Source organism: Triturus cristatus, chromosome 6, assembly GCF_964204655.1.
Source record: "Triturus cristatus chromosome 6, aTriCri1.1, whole genome shotgun sequence".
Classification (NCBI taxonomy): Eukaryota; Metazoa; Chordata; class Amphibia; order Caudata; family Salamandridae; genus Triturus; species Triturus cristatus.
In genome coordinates this window covers 192,696,766-192,718,497 of record NC_140589.1, presented here as the reverse complement: position 1 = coordinate 192,718,497, position 21,732 = coordinate 192,696,766, and the positions used below count along the sequence as shown (strand labels likewise).

Sequence of the window (21,732 nt, the reverse complement as noted above, 5' to 3'; positions counted from 1 at the left end):
GGGGAGGCGGACGCTCTCAGTTCTGCCGGAGAGGAAGGAGGTGGTCCAGTCCAGGGCCTTCCCTTGGATCCCTGCGTCATGGAGGCGTGTTCGTAGCGTGCGGTGGCAGACCGTGTCGAAGGCGGCTGACAGGTCCAGGAGGATGAGGGGCGCAGTTTCTCAGTTGTTTAGCAGGGTCCTGATGTCATCGGTGGTGGCGATGAGGGCGGTATCGGTGCTGTGGTTGCTGCGGAACCCGGACTGGGATGGGTCCAGGTTGCTGTTTTCCTCGAGGTAGCGGGTCAGTTGTTTGTTGACGATCTTCTCAATGACCTTCGCTGGGAACGGGAGCAGGGAGATGGGCCCGAAGTTCTTGAGATCATTGTGGTCCGCCGTGGGTTTTTTGAGTAAGGCGTTGATCTTGGCGTGCTTCCAGCTCTCCGGGAAGGTTGCTGTCTCAAACGAAATGTTGTTGGCCTTCCGGAGATGTGGTGCGATGGCGGTTCTGGCTTTGTTGAAGATGTGGTGCGGGAATGGGTCTGATGGAGAACCGAAGTGGATGTGTTCATGATCTTGATGGTGTCTTCATCGTTTATGTTGGTCCAGGAGAGCAGGCGGTTGGTGCGGATGGTGGTCGTGGGGGCGGAAGTCTCAGTAGTTGTTGGGGCGGTCGTGGCATTGAAACTGTTGTGGATGTCTGCGATCTTGCAATTGAAGAAGGTGGCCAGCGAGTCGCACAGGTCATGTGAAGGTGGGATGTCGTTGGTGTTGGAGCTGAGGTTGGAGATTTCCTTCATGATGTTGAAGAACTCTTTACTGTTGTGTGCGTTGTTGTCTAGGCGGTCTTTGAAGGAGGCCCTTTTGGCGGATCTAATGAGGTGATGGTGTCTGCAGGTGGCGTACTTGTGGGCTGTGTAGCTGTCCGGTGTTCATTCACGGTGACAGTTCTTTTCTAGTTTTCGACAGGTTTGCTTGGAGGCCTGGAGGTCTTCAGTGAGCTTTCTTGCTGGTATAACTGTTGGAGGGTTTCTTGAGCGGGGTGAGGGTGTTGGCGCAGTCGTCGATCCACTGTCTAAGGTTGCGGGCGGTGGAGTCGGGGTCGCTGGGGTCGGGCGAGGGTGGTAGTTAACTGGTGTTCGGTGACTTTGCTCCAGCAGCGGCGGGGCATCTGTTGGGTGTGGTGGTGCGTGGTGGGTTTCTGGAAGGTGAAGTGGATACAGCAATGGTTGGTCCAGTGGAGTTCGGTGGTGTGCTTGAAGGCGACGGAGAAGATGGGGTCAAGCGTGTGGCCGGCAGAATGGGTGGGTGTTGTGATGAGCTGTCTGAGTCCGAGGTTGGCGAGGTTGGCGATCAGGGTGGTGGAGTTGGTGTCGTTGATGTTCTCGAGGTGGAAGTTCAGGTCCCCGGGGAGGATGTAGTCCGTGGAGGCGATGGGCGTGTGTGCTGACAAAGTCGGCGATGGAGTCACTGGGCTGTGGTCGGGATCCAGGGGGTCTGTAGACTAGGGTTCCTCTGAGGGTGGTGTTGGGGTCGGTGTGGATCTGGAAGTGCAGGTGTTCGGCGGAGCTGAGGGTGTCGTTGGTGTTGGTCGAGACTCCGAGAGTGTTCCTGTGGACGATGGCGATTACTCCTCCTACTCCATTGGTGTGCTCCCTGAGGGTGATCTTGTAGCCTTCCAGGATGGCTATGGTGATGTCGGGTGCCGAGGAGGGGTTCAGCCAGGTCTCTGTCAGGAAGGCTTCGTCTGGGGAGGTTGAGTCGAGAAGGTCCCAGAGTTCAATGGCGTGTTTGCGGGCGGAGCGGGTGTTGAGAAGAATGCAGCTGAGGTAGTTGGGTTCTTTCCTGGTGGGCGGGTTGGCGGGCCGGATGCTGGAGAAGCTGCAGTTCCGGCAGGAGAAGGCTCCTTGGGTGCGCTTCGGGGTGGCCAAACGTCAGGTACGTGATCATCCGGCGTTGAGTGCATGGAGGGTGCTGGCATTGTAGCGGAGGCAGGTGTCGTGGCGTTCATGAGGGCCAGGGGGTCTGGCACTGGGCACGGTCCAGGCACAGACGGGTGCAGACGGGCTCGCCTTAGGCATGACTGCGGCGCGCCCACTGCGCGGCCTTTATATAAGGGGAGGTGGGAGGGAGGGTCAGCTGGGAGGCGGGAGCGGGGCAGCGAATGGGCGAGCAGAGGGGCAGGAACGCAGTGGGGGGAAAACGGGTTCAGGGTGGCAGGGGGCACACAGGCAAAAACAGGAGACAGAAAAAAATTAGCAGGGGGGAGACAAAAGGAGAATTGGGCAATGCAATAACAAGACAGCAAGAAATACCAGGAGGGAGACAAAAGGATAATTAGGCAATACAGCAACACTATCATTATTAATTAACAGAGAGAGTGCTAGGCTTTACCTCACAGTTCTTTATACACATTTGCCAAGAATGAGAGCAGTACAGTGCTCCTGTCCCCCATGGCTGTATCTTTCTTTCACTAATGCATATCTATAGATTGATACCTACGCTGTCACCAGCAACATCGCTACCCATATTTTTTTCAGTATCACACTGAATGAATTGCAAAATTGGCAATGTTAGTTTTCCTTTGTTTACCTCACAGGTATAGGCATAAAGACCGTTTCTATAACTATCATCCATCTGGAGCAAAGTATGCTTGCTGACGAAGACCGGTCAGTGCTTCCACTCACTAATAACACACTATCTGGGAAGCCCTGAAGTATAAAGCCCCCATATATATTTATTTGGTCCTGAGGAAAGACATAGATCTGTAGGGGCTGTTACAGGCTAAAACATGTCGACCCGACCACTAGATGTCGTGGACCATTGACTCATCCACTAAACATTGCTTTGTTTTTAGACTTATCCCTATTCTACTCTTCTCCTCCACCACTGTCAACATCCAGACAATCTCCCTCGTGGTAGAGGTTTTAATATCACTTATAGAACGCGACACTCAAGTGACAAGACCCGATGATGATGCTATCCACCGAACCACACTAAGCGGAAATTACATACACCGCAGTCTGTGAATGTGTGGTTCAGGGTCTTTGAGATAAAAAGTTTTGAGACTGTGATATTGAGACTTATGTGGCTGATTCCCCTGCTTTCTGATAGATAACCAGTACCTTTTGGAAGCTGAATGAACCTCTGCTTCTTCCTCCCTCCACTTTTTTGATTGATTGTATGCCAACAACAGTCTGGCATTGTAATGATCAGTCAATTTTGATGTCAGAGATATGTTCTCTGCCAAATCTAAGTAGGTGTGCTGCTTATCAAGATACTCTTTCACATCATTGAGACACTCTGTGAGCAAGTATTTTTTGGGTGTCATTTGCTGCTAACTACCTTTCATATTTTTTGTGTTGATGTCTGCACCCCCTCCAGAGTCAATAACCTGCACCATTCCTAGTTTGCCATCTTGTGCACCCCCATGATCCAACCATTAAGAGCCTCTCTTACCCACTTCAAAAGTCAGCTTAGGACTTTTACCATCAGGTTTACCATTGTCAAGATGTCGGGATAGGATTGGGTGAGCAACATCTCTATAATTGCTCAGTACACCAATGCAGGTTATGCTCACAAAGAGGACAGAATCTCCACCAATGCGTTTTCCTCACATAGTTGCTGCTCACCTATTTAATGTCCAAGGACGGGTGCACAACCAAGTGTTTAGGTGTATTTGTAGCGGACTTCTGCATCTATACAGCCTTGCCTGCTGTAGTGTTGGAGTTTCTTTATTTGTTTAGCAGCAAAAGAGATCACCCACACCACCAGCTCCATCTCAGTTACCAGACACCTTCAGCTTTGTCACATCTACTCAATGTTGCACAGGGTAAAAGGTTTCCCATACTTCACATTCTCAGAGCTCACTGATTTCAAAAGCGGTAGTATCCAAGCATGGCTCCGCTCAACCAATGACAGCAGGGCTCCATTCACTGATGGACGGCCGTAGCTGGTAGCATCTAATTTGCTACACAAGTTCAGCCTTTCCCTGATCAGCGGTTTCACTCTCGGGGGCCCAGTCTTTGCCAGTCGCACCGGCATGGGTTTACTGTTTTGGGGGTGGGTGCTTGTCCCTCTCTAAACCCCTCCCTAAGCTCTTCCTGAACCCCTTTTTACTCCTTCCTAAAGCACTCCCATTTAGTAGTAAGTATGCCCCTTTTTGTCAACAACTACCCCAGTTCCTCCCACATTTACTATGTAGTAAATTTATTATGTTAGGCTCCTCCCATAGAAGAAATAGAAGAGGTGGAGCTGGAGATTTACACTTGTAGATTTGTTACTAGAATTGTGGTACTGCTAAGCATACTACATAATGCAACTTGCAAATAGGCCCCAATGTCTTTTATCATTCTACTAGTTTTGGGAGTAAAGTCATTTAAATCAAATTACATTCTTATTAAATGGCCATTTACAAGGGATTCATGGAAAGAGATTAAACGTTCCTTTAAAAAACATTGCAATATAAACTATAAAGGATTTAATTTAAATGAATGTGAAGGTACTCTTGAACGTAAACAGATGTTTGATACTTTGTATTCGTACTGTAAAACATTTTTATTAAAATACTTGCTTTTATAACAAGGGAGCATCAGTGGAGACTCTTATTTAGATTACATAGCTGGTATTTTGTGCACTTGTTCCTACAACTTTCCAAGACAGTCATCCTATTGCATCTTGGAAGTATACAAAATGGCATTCCAAGATAGCCACCTGCTGCTTTTGGCTCTGCCAATGGATTCCCTGATATTTAACAGCCACTGGTAAAGCCAGGAACAGCATCAAACAATAATTGCCAAAGCCAGGTCTATTAGCTTTCCTAATGCTTGCTCTATAGTTTTAAGCTGCTTACCATACTTTGGAACTAATCCTATATGTGGCACTGATGTAAACTGCCTTTAGTACTTTTATTCTTCCTTGTGGTTGAGCATTCAATTATGGTTGTTTCATGTGCTGATTCTAAATGATAATACTTTCACTTGATCGTTTCACAGCATGTCTCAAATATAATGTACTGTTAGAAATGCAGCATTTCAAACATATGTATCAAATAGCTTGAGTCATTGCCTTTAATTAACTCAGTTCATTCTCAAATTACCCAGGAAAGCCCCTCGACATCAGTGTGATAATGAATTCTGCTGTTGCCAATATCATCACCTCGATAGTGCTTGGACGCCGCTTTGAATATGACCATCCCACACTGCTGACGCTCACAGGACTGGTTACTGAAAACTTAAGGTTAATAGGAACACCCATGGTTAATGTAAGTTTACTTATATGTCCTTAACAGAACATACATATGTGTATTGTTGGCAATGTAAAAACTTGTATTACAAAGTGAGTTTCCTTTGGATTACACCTAAGAACTCATTGAAAATTGTGATCTATACACCCGAATGCTTACCTCACTCATACACATTCAAGCTCTCACCAGTCATATAAGGAAAATATAACCATATACCCAAGGTCAACAGTCTGGAAAAAGATTTTTAGATTAAAAATACATAAATCTATTTATTCATAATAGTATTGTACAATACATAAATCATTTGATGCATAGCCTTTCGTTTGTAGCATCCCTGACATAAAATCTAAAATTAAATCACAACGTTATACACATTAAAAAGATATCAAAATTAAAAAAGAGAGTACATGCAAGAGACAAAACAATGTCATTAAAAAGCACACATCTGTGAACTCATGATAATTAGGACTAGAATCCGAAACTGCCATATTGATACGTCTGTAATTCCAGCCTTTACATGATTGTGTTTCTAAAAAGAGCGTCAACGCGTTTCGATGGTACACCTTATAACATCATCATCATTAAGACTGTATTTATTACTCTCAAACAAAATGGTTTTGCCCGGAATCTTTAGTAACACCTCTTGTATGATAGGACGAGGATACTAGGATACTTTGTAGCAAAGCATGGGAGAGCAAGTCCGGGGCAAGTCGGCTTTTATTGAGGCATCTACAAAGTAAGTCTGTGAATGTTTTGTGTCTTTGTGGGAGTCGCAGAACTTTTTCTGGTTCTCTTTACGTGTGTGACCCAACTTTAGCTTGTGCCGCAAGCAGGCGTGCAGTAGCTGTGCAGGCGGCGGCAGTGGCGGCTGCAGGAGTTTCCCGGTTTGCCAGCTCCCCAGTTCCCCGGTGGGAGAGGCCCAACTGTGCCGCCACTGTGGAGACTTGAAGGCAGCTTGAGCGGGCAGAGCACAAGACAGGCTCCCTGCTCCCCCCGCAGCCTCACTTGTCATTTTCACACGATCCTTTGCTGACGCCGGTTAACGGCCGCCACCAGCAGCAGCCACGGAGGCCTACGGCGGCCCAGCATATGAGGTAACACAATAACGCTGGGCAACTGCTGGGAGGCCCACTTGTTGGAGCCTCAGTTCCGCCTGTCCACCCCCCTTAGTGGAACTGTCGGAACTGGGCTGGGTCTAGGTCAGCCGGCGTGCCTCCAGCTCCCCATTTCTTTGATCATTTCTTTGACCGCACTGGGTTGGACACTTGCCTGGGCTACTCCCTTGGGCATTGCCTTGACTCGCCCCGATTTGTTGACTTGCTACCTTGTCATATTATCACATTGACAGTCGCCCTTCTTCCAACAACTAGCCCCCACAGACTGACCCGCGGAGGAGTAGAGAGGGGCAAAGGAGCATCAGCAGAGACACTGCTACAAACAGGTTATAATCACTATTGGCCCTCCACTCTGACCCCTCAGCCTGCTCTGGAAATCGCCATCTTGGAAATTACTGAAGGGCACCTGGAGGGGAGCACAGCCGCTCAGCGTGCTGATACCCTCGTCTGAGGTCCAGCCTACTCGGAGAATTCTCTACCTCTACAGAGCAGCCAAGGGCCCAATCTGTGAGCTATCAAGGAGGGCACTTCCCAGTCTCCAAGGATGGAAGTCATCTCACAGAGCATTCCACCAATGGCAAGCTAACGCTCTCGAAAAATAGAAGGACCAAAAATCTAAGACACGCAGCTCAACACAAAAAACATCTAAAGTAGCGGAAGTGCTGATGACAACTCAAGACGGATCACACACATCCCTCTCCCTTGGTGGTGTGTCCAACCTTAGCCTCAATGAGACAAACCATCTACCCTTGGAGACCCCAGTAGCTACTAAATCCACCGAAGACGGAGACTGCGCAATCCCATTAAAACTCACATTCTCATCCACCGTAAGGGCACGCATGGATAGTAAAAGGGCCAGCTATACTAGTAGCGGAAGACCCTCAGAAATGAAAAAACCTCAATAATGACTGACACCATTGCTGATTGTTTGTCATTCATCTCCTACTGGCTGGTAGCCAGTTCAGAAGAGTGTATGCTGGCAGAGCCGGCGGAGCTCCCAAACCTGGATGGTAAACAAAAATCTAGCTAAGGACATGTATTCCCCTGCCCCTTCATCTTCACCGGGGATCTGTGATTGCAGGCTTCTTACCAAGTTTTGACTGCCCTTTCATAATCTGTTTTTCTGGTATTCTGACCCAACTTGACTTTCCTTTCTCTGCATAGTGCCTTCATCTCCACCACTGTAAGAGTTGTCAAAGTAACCAACTCAAACTCCATGCCCCCCTAGACTTTTAAAAGGTGCAAAACATACAATGAAAAATAATTTGGGAAAAGCAAAATGACCCAATAAAAGACATGAAGTCAATTATAAATAAAAAATAAACAATTTTTGCTTTCAGTTCAATCTAGGGATTTTTCATTTCAAACTTGATTGCTAAGTGGTACTGATATTTCAAGTTGTGGATCCCATCTTTGACACAAAAGTGTGTTGATACTTTTGGAAGATAGTAGTCCACCACAATTAATATTGACGCTCTTCTTATTAGATCCAGTAAAGATTACATTAATTTAAACCTCAACCCAACCCCTGGTAGATACATCAAAGAGCAGACAGGCTTTTAAAAAAATGTGTTTATTGTAGTTATGTAAAATCATTTAAAAAGTCTTTCTAAAAAAAATCCTAGTAACATAGATTTTGCAGAAATGGAAGACATTATGCCATACAGCACCCATGAACCTTTTGTAATATATATGCTCTGCACACCTACACAGTTCCTTTATAGGCAGCGATGCTGCAACTGACGATGCTCTAAACCTAGACAATATGATATTGGTAAGGATTATGCAGCCCATACTAAAGTACTTTTCACAGCATGCAACTAAAGATCTGTGGCGTTTCCTTTTAGGTTGTATTAATTCAACAGAGACTTGTTTGTAAAATTGGATATGCTGGCCAGATCCTTACAGAAAAGATATCCATAGGAACAAGATTCTCACCCTAAATACACAAAGTAATTTTTTTATTTGTGTGTTACAGAACTGTGGCTTCCCTCCTGCAGTTACATGCAGTCGGAAAGGCTACAGAGTCTCCATACCCCTAATCTACAGAGCTGGTGAACAGCCAAGAGCCTGATAGTTCAATAGCCTATTGGCATGTGGAAACTGCATTTTCCCCTCCCATGGGGATGACAGTTTTTTTTTACTGTACTTATCCTTGAATAGAAAATATTTGAGTGAGTTCTCTAGCATTTCTCTACACAAAGTAAACACGATAACAAGGATATATTTTGGGCAAAACTGCATGTAGACAGGCAAACTCAAATACTGCTACTCCTAACATATTATAAATGTGGGGTTGCAAATTTGATTTTGATATTTGAAGCATGCTGCTGCGAGTTGTCAACTTGCCTTGTGATGTGATGCATGTTATAAAACAGTCCACAACTTGGTCCTTCAAAAAACGTATTGTAAGTGACCAAACCTTTTATGCTTTTCTCAGTTACCTTATAACAATTTGCTAACAATTAAGTTTCATACACCTTGCAGTTTGAGGCTAAAACCATAGAAGGGCTTTCCAAGGCCTAGCTGTGGGTTAACAAGTAAACCTTTGAAGATAGTTCAAAACTAAAAAGTGAAAAAACAGGGAAATTTTACCAGAAACAATGAAGTTGACCACCTAAATGCACGCTAAGCACTGCCTTCAAATACATGCATGCCAAAAACTGAGAATGTTAAAGCTGGGCACACAGAAAACTAAGACACCAGAGACAGGTAATCAGATAAAGGTACACAGAAAAATACACACCAAATACAGAGGCACATACATACCAGAGATTGGAATGCGACCCTTGATCCACCAGGTAGGTTGCTCCCCCTCCACACAGCTTTGCCTGTGTGTCCCTGCCCCAGCTGCCGCTGCTGAGGAATTGTAAGTTTGTTCATCTTCCGCCTACTGTTTTACTGTATTGCCTGTATTTCCTTTGTTGTGTCTGTGAGCGCTGTTGTCTGTCTCCCGCTGCTGCCTGAACGTGGTCCTTGCCCGTATTCTTTTCTTCTGTACCCCTCATTGCCTGTGTCTCTGCCCGGTTATCCTTTCTGTACCCCTCGCTGCCCTGTGTCCCTCTGCCCGGTTTTTCCCTTCTGTTCCCCTCGCTGCCCCCGTGCCTCTCTGCCCGCTTTTGCCTTCTGTTTCTCAGCTGCCCCGTATTTCTGTGTCCTTTTTGCCTTCTGTGCCACTCGTTTTCACTGACTTCTGTGCCCTTTGCTTTCTGTGCCACTCGTTTCCCCTCGTTTTTGTGTCCCTTTGCCTTCTGTGCCACTCATTTTTTATTGATTTTTGTGCCCTTTTGCCCTATTCTGTGCCCTTTGTCATTCTGTTCCCTCCGTCGTCCCTCACCGCCCCCGCCGCTGTGTCCCCTGCTGCCCCGTTCCCCTGACTGCTCACTGCCCATTCGCTGCCCCCGCCTCACGCCTCCCAGCTGGTCCTCCCTCCCACCTCCCCATATATGCCGGCCCCTGCGCAGTGAGGAGAGCGACCCTTGACCCATCAGGTAGGTCGCTCCCACTCCGCACAGCTCCGCCTGTGTGTCCCTGCCCCAGCTGCCGCTGCTGAGGAATCGTAAGTTTGTTCATCTTCCACCTTCTGTTTTACTGTATTGCCTGTATTTCCTTTGTTGTGCCTGTGACCGCTATTGTCTGTCTTCCCCCGCTGCCTGCACGTGGTCCTTGTCAGTTTCTTTCCTTCTGTACCACTCTCTGCCCCCGTGTCTCTGCCCGGTTTTCCTTTCTGTACCCCTCACTGCCACATGTCCCTCTGCCCTGTTTTGCCCTTCTGTTTCCCTCACTGCCCCCCGCCTCTCTGCCCGCTTTTGCCTTCTGTTTCCCAGCAGCCCCGTATTTCTGTGTCCTTTTTGCCTTCTTTGCCACTCGTTTTTCACTGACTTCTGTGCTCTTTCCTTTCTGTGCCACTCGTTTCTCCCTTGTTTTTGTGCCCTTTTGCCTTCTGTGCCACTCGTTTTTTATTGATTTTTGTGCCCTTTTGCCCTATTCTGTGCCCTTTTTCCTTCTGTTCCCTCCGTCGTCCCTCACCGCCCCCGCCGCTGTGAACCCTGCAGCCCGCCCCCCTGACTGCCCACTGCCCATTCGCTGCCCCTGACTCCTGCCTCCCAGCTTCTCGTCCCTCCCACCTCCACATATATGCCAGCCGCTGCGCGGTGAGGAGAGCAACCCTTGACCCACCAGGTATGTCGCTCCCCCTCCGCACAGCCCCACCTGTGTGTCCCTGTCCCAGCTGCCGCTGCTGAGGAATCGTAAGTTTGTTCATCTTCCGCCTACTGTTTTACTGTATTGCCTGTATTTTCTTTGTTTTGTCTGTGACTGCTGTTGTCTGTCTTCCCCCGCTGCCTGCACGTGGTCCTTGCCCATTTTCTTTCCTTGTGTACCCCTCGCTGCCCCCGTGCCTCTGCCCGGTTTTCCTTTCTGTACCCCTCGCTGCCCCGTGTCCCTTTGCCCAGTTTTTCACTTTTGGTCCCCACGCTGCCCAGTGTCTCTCTGCCCGCTTTTGCCTTCTGTTTCCCAGCTGCCCCGTATTTCTGTGTCCTTTTTGCCTTCTATGCCACTCGTTTTTCACTGACTTCTGTGCCCTTTGCTTTCTGTGCCACTCGTTTCCCCCTTGTTTTTGTGCTCCTTTGCCTTCTGTGCCACTCGTTTTTTATTGATTTTTTAGCCCTTTTGCTCTATTCTGTGCCCTTTTTCCTTCTGTTCACTCCGTCGTCCCTCACTGCCCCCGCCGTTGTGTCCCCTGCACCCCCGCTGACTGCCCACTGCCCATTCGCTGCCCCTGCCTCCCACCTCCCAGCTGCTCCTCCCTCCCACCTCCCCATATATGCCGGCCGCAGCGCGGCTGCGCCACGGGCACGCCGAAGACGCACCTAAGGCAAGTCCGCCTGCGCCCGTCCGGGCCTGGACCGCGCCCCGCATCAGAACGCCAGGCCCACGCTCCCACCGCGACGACCGCCGCTGCTATGACGCCAGCACACTCCACGCCCTCAACCCTGCACGGACCCACACCTGCTTCAAGGCCACCCCCAAAAACCAACACACGGTCCCCTCACCTGCCGGAACTGCAGCTACACCAGCCTCAGAACCGATGAACCACCCGCCAAGAATGACTGCACCCACCTGCGATGCATACTGTTGCAAACACGCCATCGAGCTCCGAGACCTGCTTGACACATCATCCCCGGATGTCGCCTTCCTGACAGAGACCTGGTTGAACAACTCCTCCGCATCCGACATCACCATAGCCATCCCAGACGGCTACAAGATCACCAACAAAGACCACACCAACGGAGTCAGAGGAGGAATCACCATCGTCCACAAGAACAGCATCAGGGTCGCGACTAGCACAGACGACGCGCATAGCACTGCCGAACACATGCAATTCCAGATCCACACAGACCCCAACTGCACCCTCAGAGGCACCCTCGTCTACCAACCCTCCAGACCCTGCCCCCAGTTCAGCAACTCCATCGCCGACTTCATCAGCATGCACGCCCTGACCTCCACCAACTACATCCTCCTCGGAGACCTGAACTTTCACCTTGAGAACAACAATGACAACAACTCTACAACCCTGATCGATAACCTCGCCAACATCAGACTAAAGCAACTCGTCACAACGCCCGCCCACTCTGCCGGCCACATGCTCGACCCCGTCTTCTCCTCAAGCCCGCATGTCTCCGTCAGCCACAGCACCGAACTCCCCTGGACTGACCACCGATGTATCCACTTCACCTTCCAGAAACCCACCATACACCAACGCACCCAACAGATCCCCCAAAGCTGCTGGAGTAAAATTACCGAAGACCAACTACATGCAAACCTCGCTCTCAGCCCTCCCACTGAGCCCTCCAACACCTACGACGCTGCCCACAGCCTTAGACGCTGGATCGAAGACTGCGTCAACACCCTCACCCCGCTGCAGAAACCCCCCCACAGAGACACCAGCAAGAGGGCCAGCTGGTTCACCCCAGAACACCTAGCTTCCAAGCAAGCCTGCCGGAAACTAGAGAAGAAATGGCACAGCGAACAAACGCCGGACAACCGCGCAGCCCACAAGGACGCCATCCGCAACCACCACCACCTCATCATGGCCGCCAACTGAACCTCGTTCAAAGATCACCCCCAGAACAACGCACACAATACAAAGGAGCTCTTCAACATTGTGAAGGAACTCTCCAACCCCAGCTCCAACACCAACGACATCCCACCGTCACAAGCCCTGTGCCACTCCCTCGCCACCTTCTTCCACCGCAAGATAGCAGATATCCACGACAGCTTCAACAACCAGACAGACCCAACAGACAGCAACACAACAGACCCTCTGCACACCATAGACCACGACCCCCTGCTAGCCTGGGCCAACGTGAGCATTGATGACACAATCAAGACCATGAGCACAATCCACTCCGGCTCTCCATCAGATCCCTTCCAGCACCACGTCTTCAACAAAGCAAGCAGCTCCATCGCACCCCACCTGTGCAACATCATCAATCTCTCCCTCGAGACTGCAACCTTCCCAGAGAGCTGGAAACACGCTGAGATCAACGCCCTACAAAAAAAAACAAGGCTGACCCAAGAGACCTCAAGAAGTTCCGGGTCATCTCTCTGCTCCCCTTTCTGGCCAAGGTCATCGAGAAAATCGTCAACAGACAGCTAACCCGATACCCCAAAGAAAACAGAATCCTGGACCCTTCCCAGTCAGGGTTCTGCAGCAACCACAGCACCGAGACCGCCCTCATCGCCGCCACCGACGACATCAGGACCCTGCTGGACAATGGCGAGACCGCAGCACTAATCCTCCTAGACCTCTCCGCTGCCTTTGACACCTTCTGCCACCGCACACTACGCGCCGCACACCTCCATGCCGCAGGGATCCAAGACAAGGCACTGGAATGGACCACCTCCTTCCTCTCCAGCAGAACCCAGAGCGTCCGCCTTCCCCATTCCGGTCCAAAGCCTCCGAGATCATCTGCGGCGTACCCCAGGGATCCTCCCTCAGCCCGACATTGTTCAATATTTACATGGCCCCGCTCGCACACGTCGCCCTGCAGCATGACCTCAACATAATCTCCTATGCCGACGACACTCAACTGATCCTCTCCCTCACCAAGGACCCCATCACCGCCAAAGCCAACCTCCACAAAGGGATGAAGGCAGTCGCCGACTGGATGAAAACCAGCCGTCTGAAGCTGAACTCGAACAAGAGGGAGGTCCTCACCCTTCAGCCTGGGACGACTCCTGGTGGCCGACAGCACTGGGAGCAGCCCCGACACCCACTGACCACGCTTTTATGGTTTAGGAATGGATAGGGATTAGGGGTGGTTAGAAGTCTTTAGGAGTTATGGATGCTTGTTTAGCATAGATTTGGCACCTCAATGCACCTCCATCTAAAACACTGCTGGACTTGCAAAATAATATCATGTGGACTGAGCCAGCTGCACTTGCTATCTGTGACATGTGAGAAAGACTTGATGAAGTTGGAACCCATTCCACTTGAAATCTAGAGACAGAGAGCTCTCCAAGTATCATAGGGCTGGTCCCGTGGGAGACCCCAGGAACATAAATATGTGAATATTCCTTTGAAGAATCCTAACTGCCCAGTGGCAACTGGACCTGACTGGACCTTGCTGTTGGCCTTTGCCTGATACTCTGAGAGTTTCTATGTGGTTCTACAGATGCTGCAAGGCCTTGGAAGAGTATTAATGTGATTGTTTGGCTGACAAAAGGAGTTTGGAGACTTTTTCAAAACGTTTGCCCTAGATGTTAATAGGCAACTGACCTCAAAAAGTGTCTGACCGGTAGTTCCATCAAACTGGTTTTCAAATTTGTCCCATGTGGAGAAGAATGGTTCCTCATAAAAACAACAAAGTACCTTTTTAGATTGGGGCTTGGAGACTTTTTCGATTTTTCTATTTCTAGACCCTGGTGGGGCCAACCTACTTGTAACATTTGACCTGGGCTCCATTGTGCAAATCACTTCTACTTTCTGAACCTGAACTACAGCAACCATTGTCTATAGGTTGATGCAATCTGATGCTATCTGGTGCCCCTTATTTTTGTTGTTCAGGTGTCATTTTAGCTATATTTCTTCTCCATTTTTATAAATTGGAGTGGGATTTTTAATGTGTTGTGTTTTTTCCTTTTAACTGTTTTGATACTTCTAAATGCTATAGATATTGTATCTAAGTTATTCCTGCCTGCTTTGTGACACAGCTACTAAGATTTGGCATCAGTATTAAACACTGAAATTACTGTGATTACTTGTGGTGGGTTGTCATCCACCACAACTAATAATTTACTTTTTCACAATATCATGTTAACTTTGCTTTCTAATCATTACTCTGTTAAGTAACAGGTAAAGGAACATATTTTGTTATTTCAGATGAATGTGTATGATAAACATTGCACTTACATTCCTGCTGACCACATAATGGGCCGCTTTTAAAAGCTGTCAATGTTTATGTACTATAATGCATGCATTGCATGTAATGTTCTAAATTACTTGTTCGTTATCTACATTGCAGCTCTACAATTTATATCCTGCTTTGGGATTCTTGCCTGGAAATCACAAAACTGTGTTTCAAAATGTAAAAGATATACACTCATTTCTACGCACAACATTTATGAAGAGTAGAAATGAACTGAATATTGATGACAAGAGAAATTTCATAGATGCATTCCTTCTCAAGGAGCAAGAGGTACCATTAATAAAGCAAATTATGTCTATACAAGTTTCAGGTATGTCGGCTCATGGTTGCTAATACTGTTACTATTCTCACCTGGTGTATATATGAAACACAATGAGTAATGAGGACTCCTAGTTCTTTTTCATTACTTCTCAGCTTGTTTGATCACATGACATGTTTCAACATATATTTTTAATGATACAGTGGCTGATTCAGAGATCAGGGTGTATATCTGCAACTGATGTAAGTGAATTAATGGGAAAACAAAACCACATTGAAGGAAATAAAATCATAGAAAACCAATGTTACCTTTAATGGATGGCATTTCAAGGTAATACTAATAAATTAAAAATGAAAGGAAGAATTTGAAAGGAAGGATAGCTGTAAGGAAAAATCAAAAATTACACCCAACTTGGGTGGAATTTAGGACTAGTGGGAGGGTTGCTTCTGGGTTAATATTTAGGGGTGATCAGGGGTGGATGAAGTACAGGCATAAAAAGGAAATTTTAGGGTTCAGGGATGGATAGAGTTTAGGGATGGTGAGGAATTTGTAGGGATTATTGCAATTTACGGGAGGTGAATTGGGTTTACAGTACAGGGGTGGATGGAGTGTAGGGGTATTCAGTTATGGATAGCTGGAGTTTAGGGCTTGTGAGGGTTTTGAAAGTTTAGTGATGGGTAGAGGTTAGTGGTGGTGATGAGTTTTTAGTGTTCAGGATTAGATGCAGATTAGAGAGATGAGGGGTTTTAAGTCTACATGGGCGGGTGAGGGGTTTTAAGGCTCCATGGGCGGGTGACCATAGACCTAGTAAGGGGCTTTTATGGTTTATGAATGGATAGGGATTAGGGGTGGTTAGAAGTCTTTTGGAGTTATGGATGCTTGTTTAGCAATCTGGGCTAGGTGGAGTTTGGGTGTGGTGATGAGTTTTTAGGGTTCAGGGAGTGGTGGAGTTTATCAAATGGATGAAATGTAGAAGTTGAAAGGGCTATTGGAGTTCGGTGATGGGTGTAGTTTTAGGGATCAGGGATGAGTGTCCAATAGGTGTAGTAAGGGGTTTTAGCTTCTGGGATGGGTAGAGTTTAGTGGTTAATAAACTTTTAGGGTTCAGGGATGGGTTTAGTTGTTTAGTTTAGGCATGGTGAGGGTCATTCAGTGTGCAGGGATTTGTTATGCTTCGGGCTTGTGAGGAATCGGGGATGTTTGGTGTTTAGGGGTGGTGAGGGGCTCATCAGATTAAAAGCATCTGAAATAATTGTTTGACAATACATACTATATACTTCTGAAATAATGCCCCCTGAAGTAACACATTGAAATAAATATCCCCAACAAAACTATTTCGGAAAGTTAGATCTGCAACCATTGTACACATTAAAAAATAAGCCAGCAAAATCCAATTTCAAACAAACAGAAATGGTAAATGCCATGCATTCTGAAAATTCCTATTACACAGTTTAGGTAAAATGATATTCCATTAAATAATTTTTCTATGATATCACATACAACCATCTGCAACACCGTGGGTAACTAGCACTCCTAGTTCTTGTTCAGAACTTTTCAGCCTACTTTTGATAACGTACCATGTTTCAACATATGTTTTCATGCAGTGATTGATCCAAATCTCAGTGTGTACACCTGCAACACCATGGGTAGCTAGCACTTCTAGTTATTATTCAGTCCTTCTCAGTTTGTTTTTGATAACGTTCTAAGTTTCAGCATAGATTTTTAACTATGCACTTGCTGATTCACAATGTGAAATCAACCCAATTCTAAAACAGTCCTAAACTCGCAGATATTCTATCCTAGTTTGTGGTTACAAATAAATTACACCTTAGTTTTGCTTCCAGTTTTTCTATCTTCCTGGGAAAACATTATGTTAATAAATTCCTTTCATACAGCCCCATAAATAGAAGGGTGCCTGTATTTGTTGTCACTTCCTCTGTGCACATTCACTCTAGACTTTGTCTGCACCAAAGTAAAGTGTATAAATTAGATGTGAAGACGATGGGAATGACTGTGAAATACCTGCAACATAGACTATGAGATTTTTCACTTCCATTTCCAATGCCACATGCTTTGAATCCCCTTGGACTGCCTGTTTGACCTCCTTTAAAACCAAATTCTGTGAAGTTAATGGTTCCATTTGTAAACCTGATGAAGCCCTTTTCAGCTTCTTTAGGCCTGAAATCTGGTACAGTGCATCCCCTCTAACAGGCAATGATGCAAGGACCCTTATCGCACAGGCAATGATACAAGGACCCTTATTGCAGGCAGTGCTCCTTCACTCATGGAGACTTCTTGATTCTCATTGGCTGTTTCCCAAATACATTTATTGAGTGGTTACTCTCAGTGGCTTTGCTCATTCAGCAATATAGTGGTTTGAATGGTGAAAAAGATTTAACTTGGGCATGTAAAACTAACAAAATTATATCTTTCCTGATTTCTCTTTAATAGACCTTTAACAACAAGCAGTTGTCTATCAATATTTACCGGACTGCTGACAAGTTCATAGGCCTGCTGCGCAGTTCATCCTCGTAAATAGATTGACTTTCAGCGAATATAACGCAGTATGAGGCAAAAATATCTTATTTTCACATTCTTTGACCAGTCAATATACATTCTCTCACAGGCAGGGCTGGACTTGCCATTTATCTCATCAGAGATTTTCCTAGATACTCAAGCCTGTGGAGACTAGTTTTTAGGTATCGCCTAGGCAGCACAGGTCCTGTCTCTACAAGACATGCTGTATCTACTCTCTGTACTTCAAGCACGGCCATCTTTTATCATTTGTTCTTTGGCATGCTTTTCGAATTCCTTGGTTTTCTTAGGTGCATTGGTTTTATTTGTACAGAGTTTTGATGTTTAGTTCACTCCTATGGCTAATGGCAATATTACATGTAGTCATTCCCTTTCAGTTTTTTTCTCTTACCTATGTGCACTATTTTTTGAGTTGCTGTTGGATCGTCATTTGAGAACGTTGTGTTGTGGGTAGCTGGAGGCATTTTTATTTTAGAAGTGCCTCACAATGCATCAAAATAACGAGAGATACCACACTCACTCTTTATCCCAACAAGGCTTTCCTGTATTTTTAAAATGCACGCTTTTGATAAATTCAAAAATGTTAAATACCACAAACTCCACCTCAAGGTATTGGGCCCTTTATGCAGAGCCTCCTGCCGATACCCGACCCACTCTAGCCCGAGCAGCAAGGTCAGCTGCTCTAGCACCACATCCTCAAGATCTGCACTTAATATGGTTGGCTGTCCTTTTAAATGCAAAATTATTAGGCGTCCCAAAGCAGCTCCAGCCATCTTATTTTTTTGGGGGCTACAGAGTCGCGCGGCATGGATGCAGTTACATTTTGTTTCCATTCTAGTCTCCCTCCTCTTTTGTAATAGCTTTAGAGGTGTTGTCATGGCACTATGAATGTTCTATAAACTCCATGGTGATGCATTGTTTGTGCTTGAAGCATAAACTCATTTCCCTGGAAGCTGTTGTTGAGATGAGCAGGAATAAACACGTCTTCAACTACTAACTGTCTGTGGCTGTGGTCACTTCAATTGGCGACGCTTTTTGGGATATACTGCTCATTCTCAGTTCGCACCCACGTGCATCTGTGGAGTTGTGCTATTTTCTATTTATTTTTTTTTGACCGGCGGACTTTATTTTTAAGAAACGGTTGCTAATCCTCATTCAAGACCTTTATTTTGTGCCTAAGAGGTTCATTCAACCGATGGGACGTCCCGTCTCGGTTTTTGAACCCATTTGAGGTCTGGTTCATTTTTGGCTGGACAGCTGAACCTTGTCGTTGCTAACTACGTGTTGAAACGCTGACTGGATCGTCGTTGGATCTTTATGCCCTGAGCGTGTACATGAGCATCTGCCTACTCTATCCAGCTGAAGTGTCTGGGAAGGCGTTTATTTCTTCAAGTGTGTTTGTAAAGCTCATGGACATGGCGCATACACCGATGTTGTGGTTTTCATGGGAGCAGTGCTGAGTGAGTTTAACAGTGAGTAAAGGACCTACGATCAACTAAACAAACTTTTATTCAAGTCCTTGACATTGACAGTTGCATCTATTTTCTTTTGTAAACCGCTCGTGTACTCACTGCCGTTACTGAAGTCACGCGCGCTGTCAGGATTCCTTTGTTTCTTCTGTCCTTCATCGCAGTGCAGCAGGAGCGTGCCGTGAACCACACGACCTACGTCCCGGTGCGCACTGACGTCATCGTCAACACGCATTCAGAGGCTTTCTGTGTTCAATTCAAAGACGTTGCTGTTACCACATAGAGGCTTCATTCGTCGGACTTAAGGAGTGTCACGGAAGTCTTTGGGGGATTAAAGCAGTCAAGCACAGTCACACGGAATTGACAGCTGTGTTTTAGGTACTTTTCGTTTATGATGTGCAAACAGTAAGCACAACCAAAAGATATATTTTCATTTTTTTTTTCGTGTTGGTTTGAATTATTATCTTCAAGCCAATATTGCAGCGCCATCTAGTGGACATCTATTTTAGCTTCAGCATTTTATTCCCTATAGTACAGTTGGTCAAATACAAAGTATTCTTTCAAGTTCTTTTTACTTAGATGAAAATAGGCACATACTAAAGATTTAAAGTAATAAAGACGGTTATTCCTCCCAAAGTAAGAGTTGAGTTACCTTCTGGGCCTTGGATGAAGTTGGCTGTAGATTTCATCGGTCCATTTAATGCTTTATCCAGTAACTATAGATTCGCTTTAGTGGTAGCGGATTATTACAGTAAATGGTGGGAAGTGTGTTTTATGACTGAGCCGAATACGACCAGGGTTATCAAGTTTTTGGAAAGTCTGTTTGCGAGGGAAGGTTTTCCCAAAGAACTGGTGTCAGACAATGGAGTGCAATTTGTCTCCAAGGAAATGTCTTGCTTTTTGAGTCAATCTGGTATTCTCCACAAGCGTGTAGCTCTCTATCACCCACAGGGTAATGGTTTCATTGAGCGCATGAATCGAATGTTAGTTGAATGTGTGCAATGGGCTGTCTCTGGTAATATGGATATCGGGGGAGCTGTGCAGAGCATGTTGTGGGCACATCGGACTACACCGGGTTTGGAGTTTGGGAAAAGCCCCTTTGAATTATTGAGAGGGAGAATTGCCACGTTTAACATGTGTCCAGCCTGGATGAGACAGTGGAGGTCGTTGTCTAGTTCAGGTTTGTTACCCTCACACGTGGGTCATAAAGCTTGTGTTGAAGAAGATACTTCTTGTCCATATGAAGAGACTTCTTCTAAAGAGAGGTGGTCTCACAATATAAAAGAAGGGGATTGGATTAAGATAAAGATTCCACACAATGTACCTAAAGGTTTTTCTAAGTTCAGTCAACCTGTTTGTGTAGATTTAGTCTCGCGGCATGCTGTGAGGGTCAAAGGGAAAAATTGGTGGAATGTGTCTACGGTTTATAGGATCCCTGATAAGGTTGCGGTACGAATGGGTTTGAAGTTAAATTCTGTACCAGGTATTGGTATTTCTGTCCGAGAGGGTGGGAAGCTTAGACTGAATGGGGAGAGTCCGTCTTGTGATGGTTCATCACAAGGTATATCTCCAGAGGGATCCTCTATCTCAATCAGGAGGAGCACACGCAAAGGATTTGTTCCCAAACGTATGGATTTATAATGTGTTATAGTATGTAGATGGTTTAAGTTTGTTCTGTAATTTTGGTGAATTTATTTGTCTTTCATTTTTCCTTTATTTGAAATGTATTTATCTAGGGTGAATTTATTTGTTATTCATTTTTATTTAAATGTATTCATTTTGTGTTACTATTTTGCTTTATTGTTTGCTTCTTATTATTTATGCGAAGAAGGGAGATATTGTAATAGCTTTAGAGGTGTTGTCATGGCACTATGAATGTTCTATAAACTCCATGGTGATGCATTGTTTGTGCTTGAAGCATAAACTCATTTCCCTGGAAGCTGTTGTTGAGATGAGCAGGAATAAACACGTCTTCAACTACTAACCGTCTGTGGCTGTGGTCACTTCAATTTTTTATCAAAATCCTGGGTTTGTGAGATACACATATTCAGATCTGATTTTCATTTCCATGCCTTAATTGAATAAACCACTGGAGAAAAGGAGAGCTGCCAATGCACACTGTGTTAGTGTTGGGCATCAGACAGGATAAATGCTGTTCCCCAAGATGGCAGCGGAGGGATGCATATAAACAAGATTAAGACCCAGTTCACCACCCCAGAAGGCGTCTACAAGCTGCTGAAGTGCATTCTGAATGAATCTGGACAGAGTAGGGGGAGGATATTTCTTTTACACCTGAATGGGCCTAGCCTGCCAGGGACAATGCTGTCTCCACCTCCTGTCAGGAAGTTGCACCAGAGAGGACAGAACTGGTTTTGGCTGGGCAAAGAGAGCCTCTGCCACAGAGAACAATGGATTTTGAGTTATAAAAAGAGAGCCCCACAGCCCAGGCTTTGAGATCATTTCTGGAATTCAAGAGGAACCTTTTCCAAGGAGAAGGGCTGGAGAAACTGAGGAGAAGTACTGCTCCTTTTCTGTGTGCTGTCTGGGATTGGCCTGCAGTGGCTGTTTCTGCCAAGGAAAGGACAAGGACTTTGCTGTGTGCTGTGTCCCCTGCTTGAGGAAGATCTCCAAGGGCTAGAGCTTCCTTACTGGGAGTTCTAACCTGCCAAGAGGTGCCTGTAGCTGTTCTGGGCCTCTGGAG

At 46.2% G+C, this 21,732-nt stretch overlaps 1 protein-coding gene across 1 annotated transcript in view; it reads left to right on the top strand.

Annotated features, from left to right (window-relative positions):
- Positions 1-21,732, top strand: part of LOC146816620 (cytochrome P450 2K1-like) — a 376,635-nt gene that overhangs the window by 261,137 nt on the left and 93,766 nt on the right. Inside the window, exons 4-5 of the mRNA XM_085610495.1 lie at positions 5,079-5,239; positions 14,865-15,038. Coding sequence (XP_085466621.1) covers positions 5,079-5,239; positions 14,865-15,038 — 335 coding nt within the window. The remainder of the gene's footprint in view (positions 1-5,078; positions 5,240-14,864; positions 15,039-21,732) is intronic.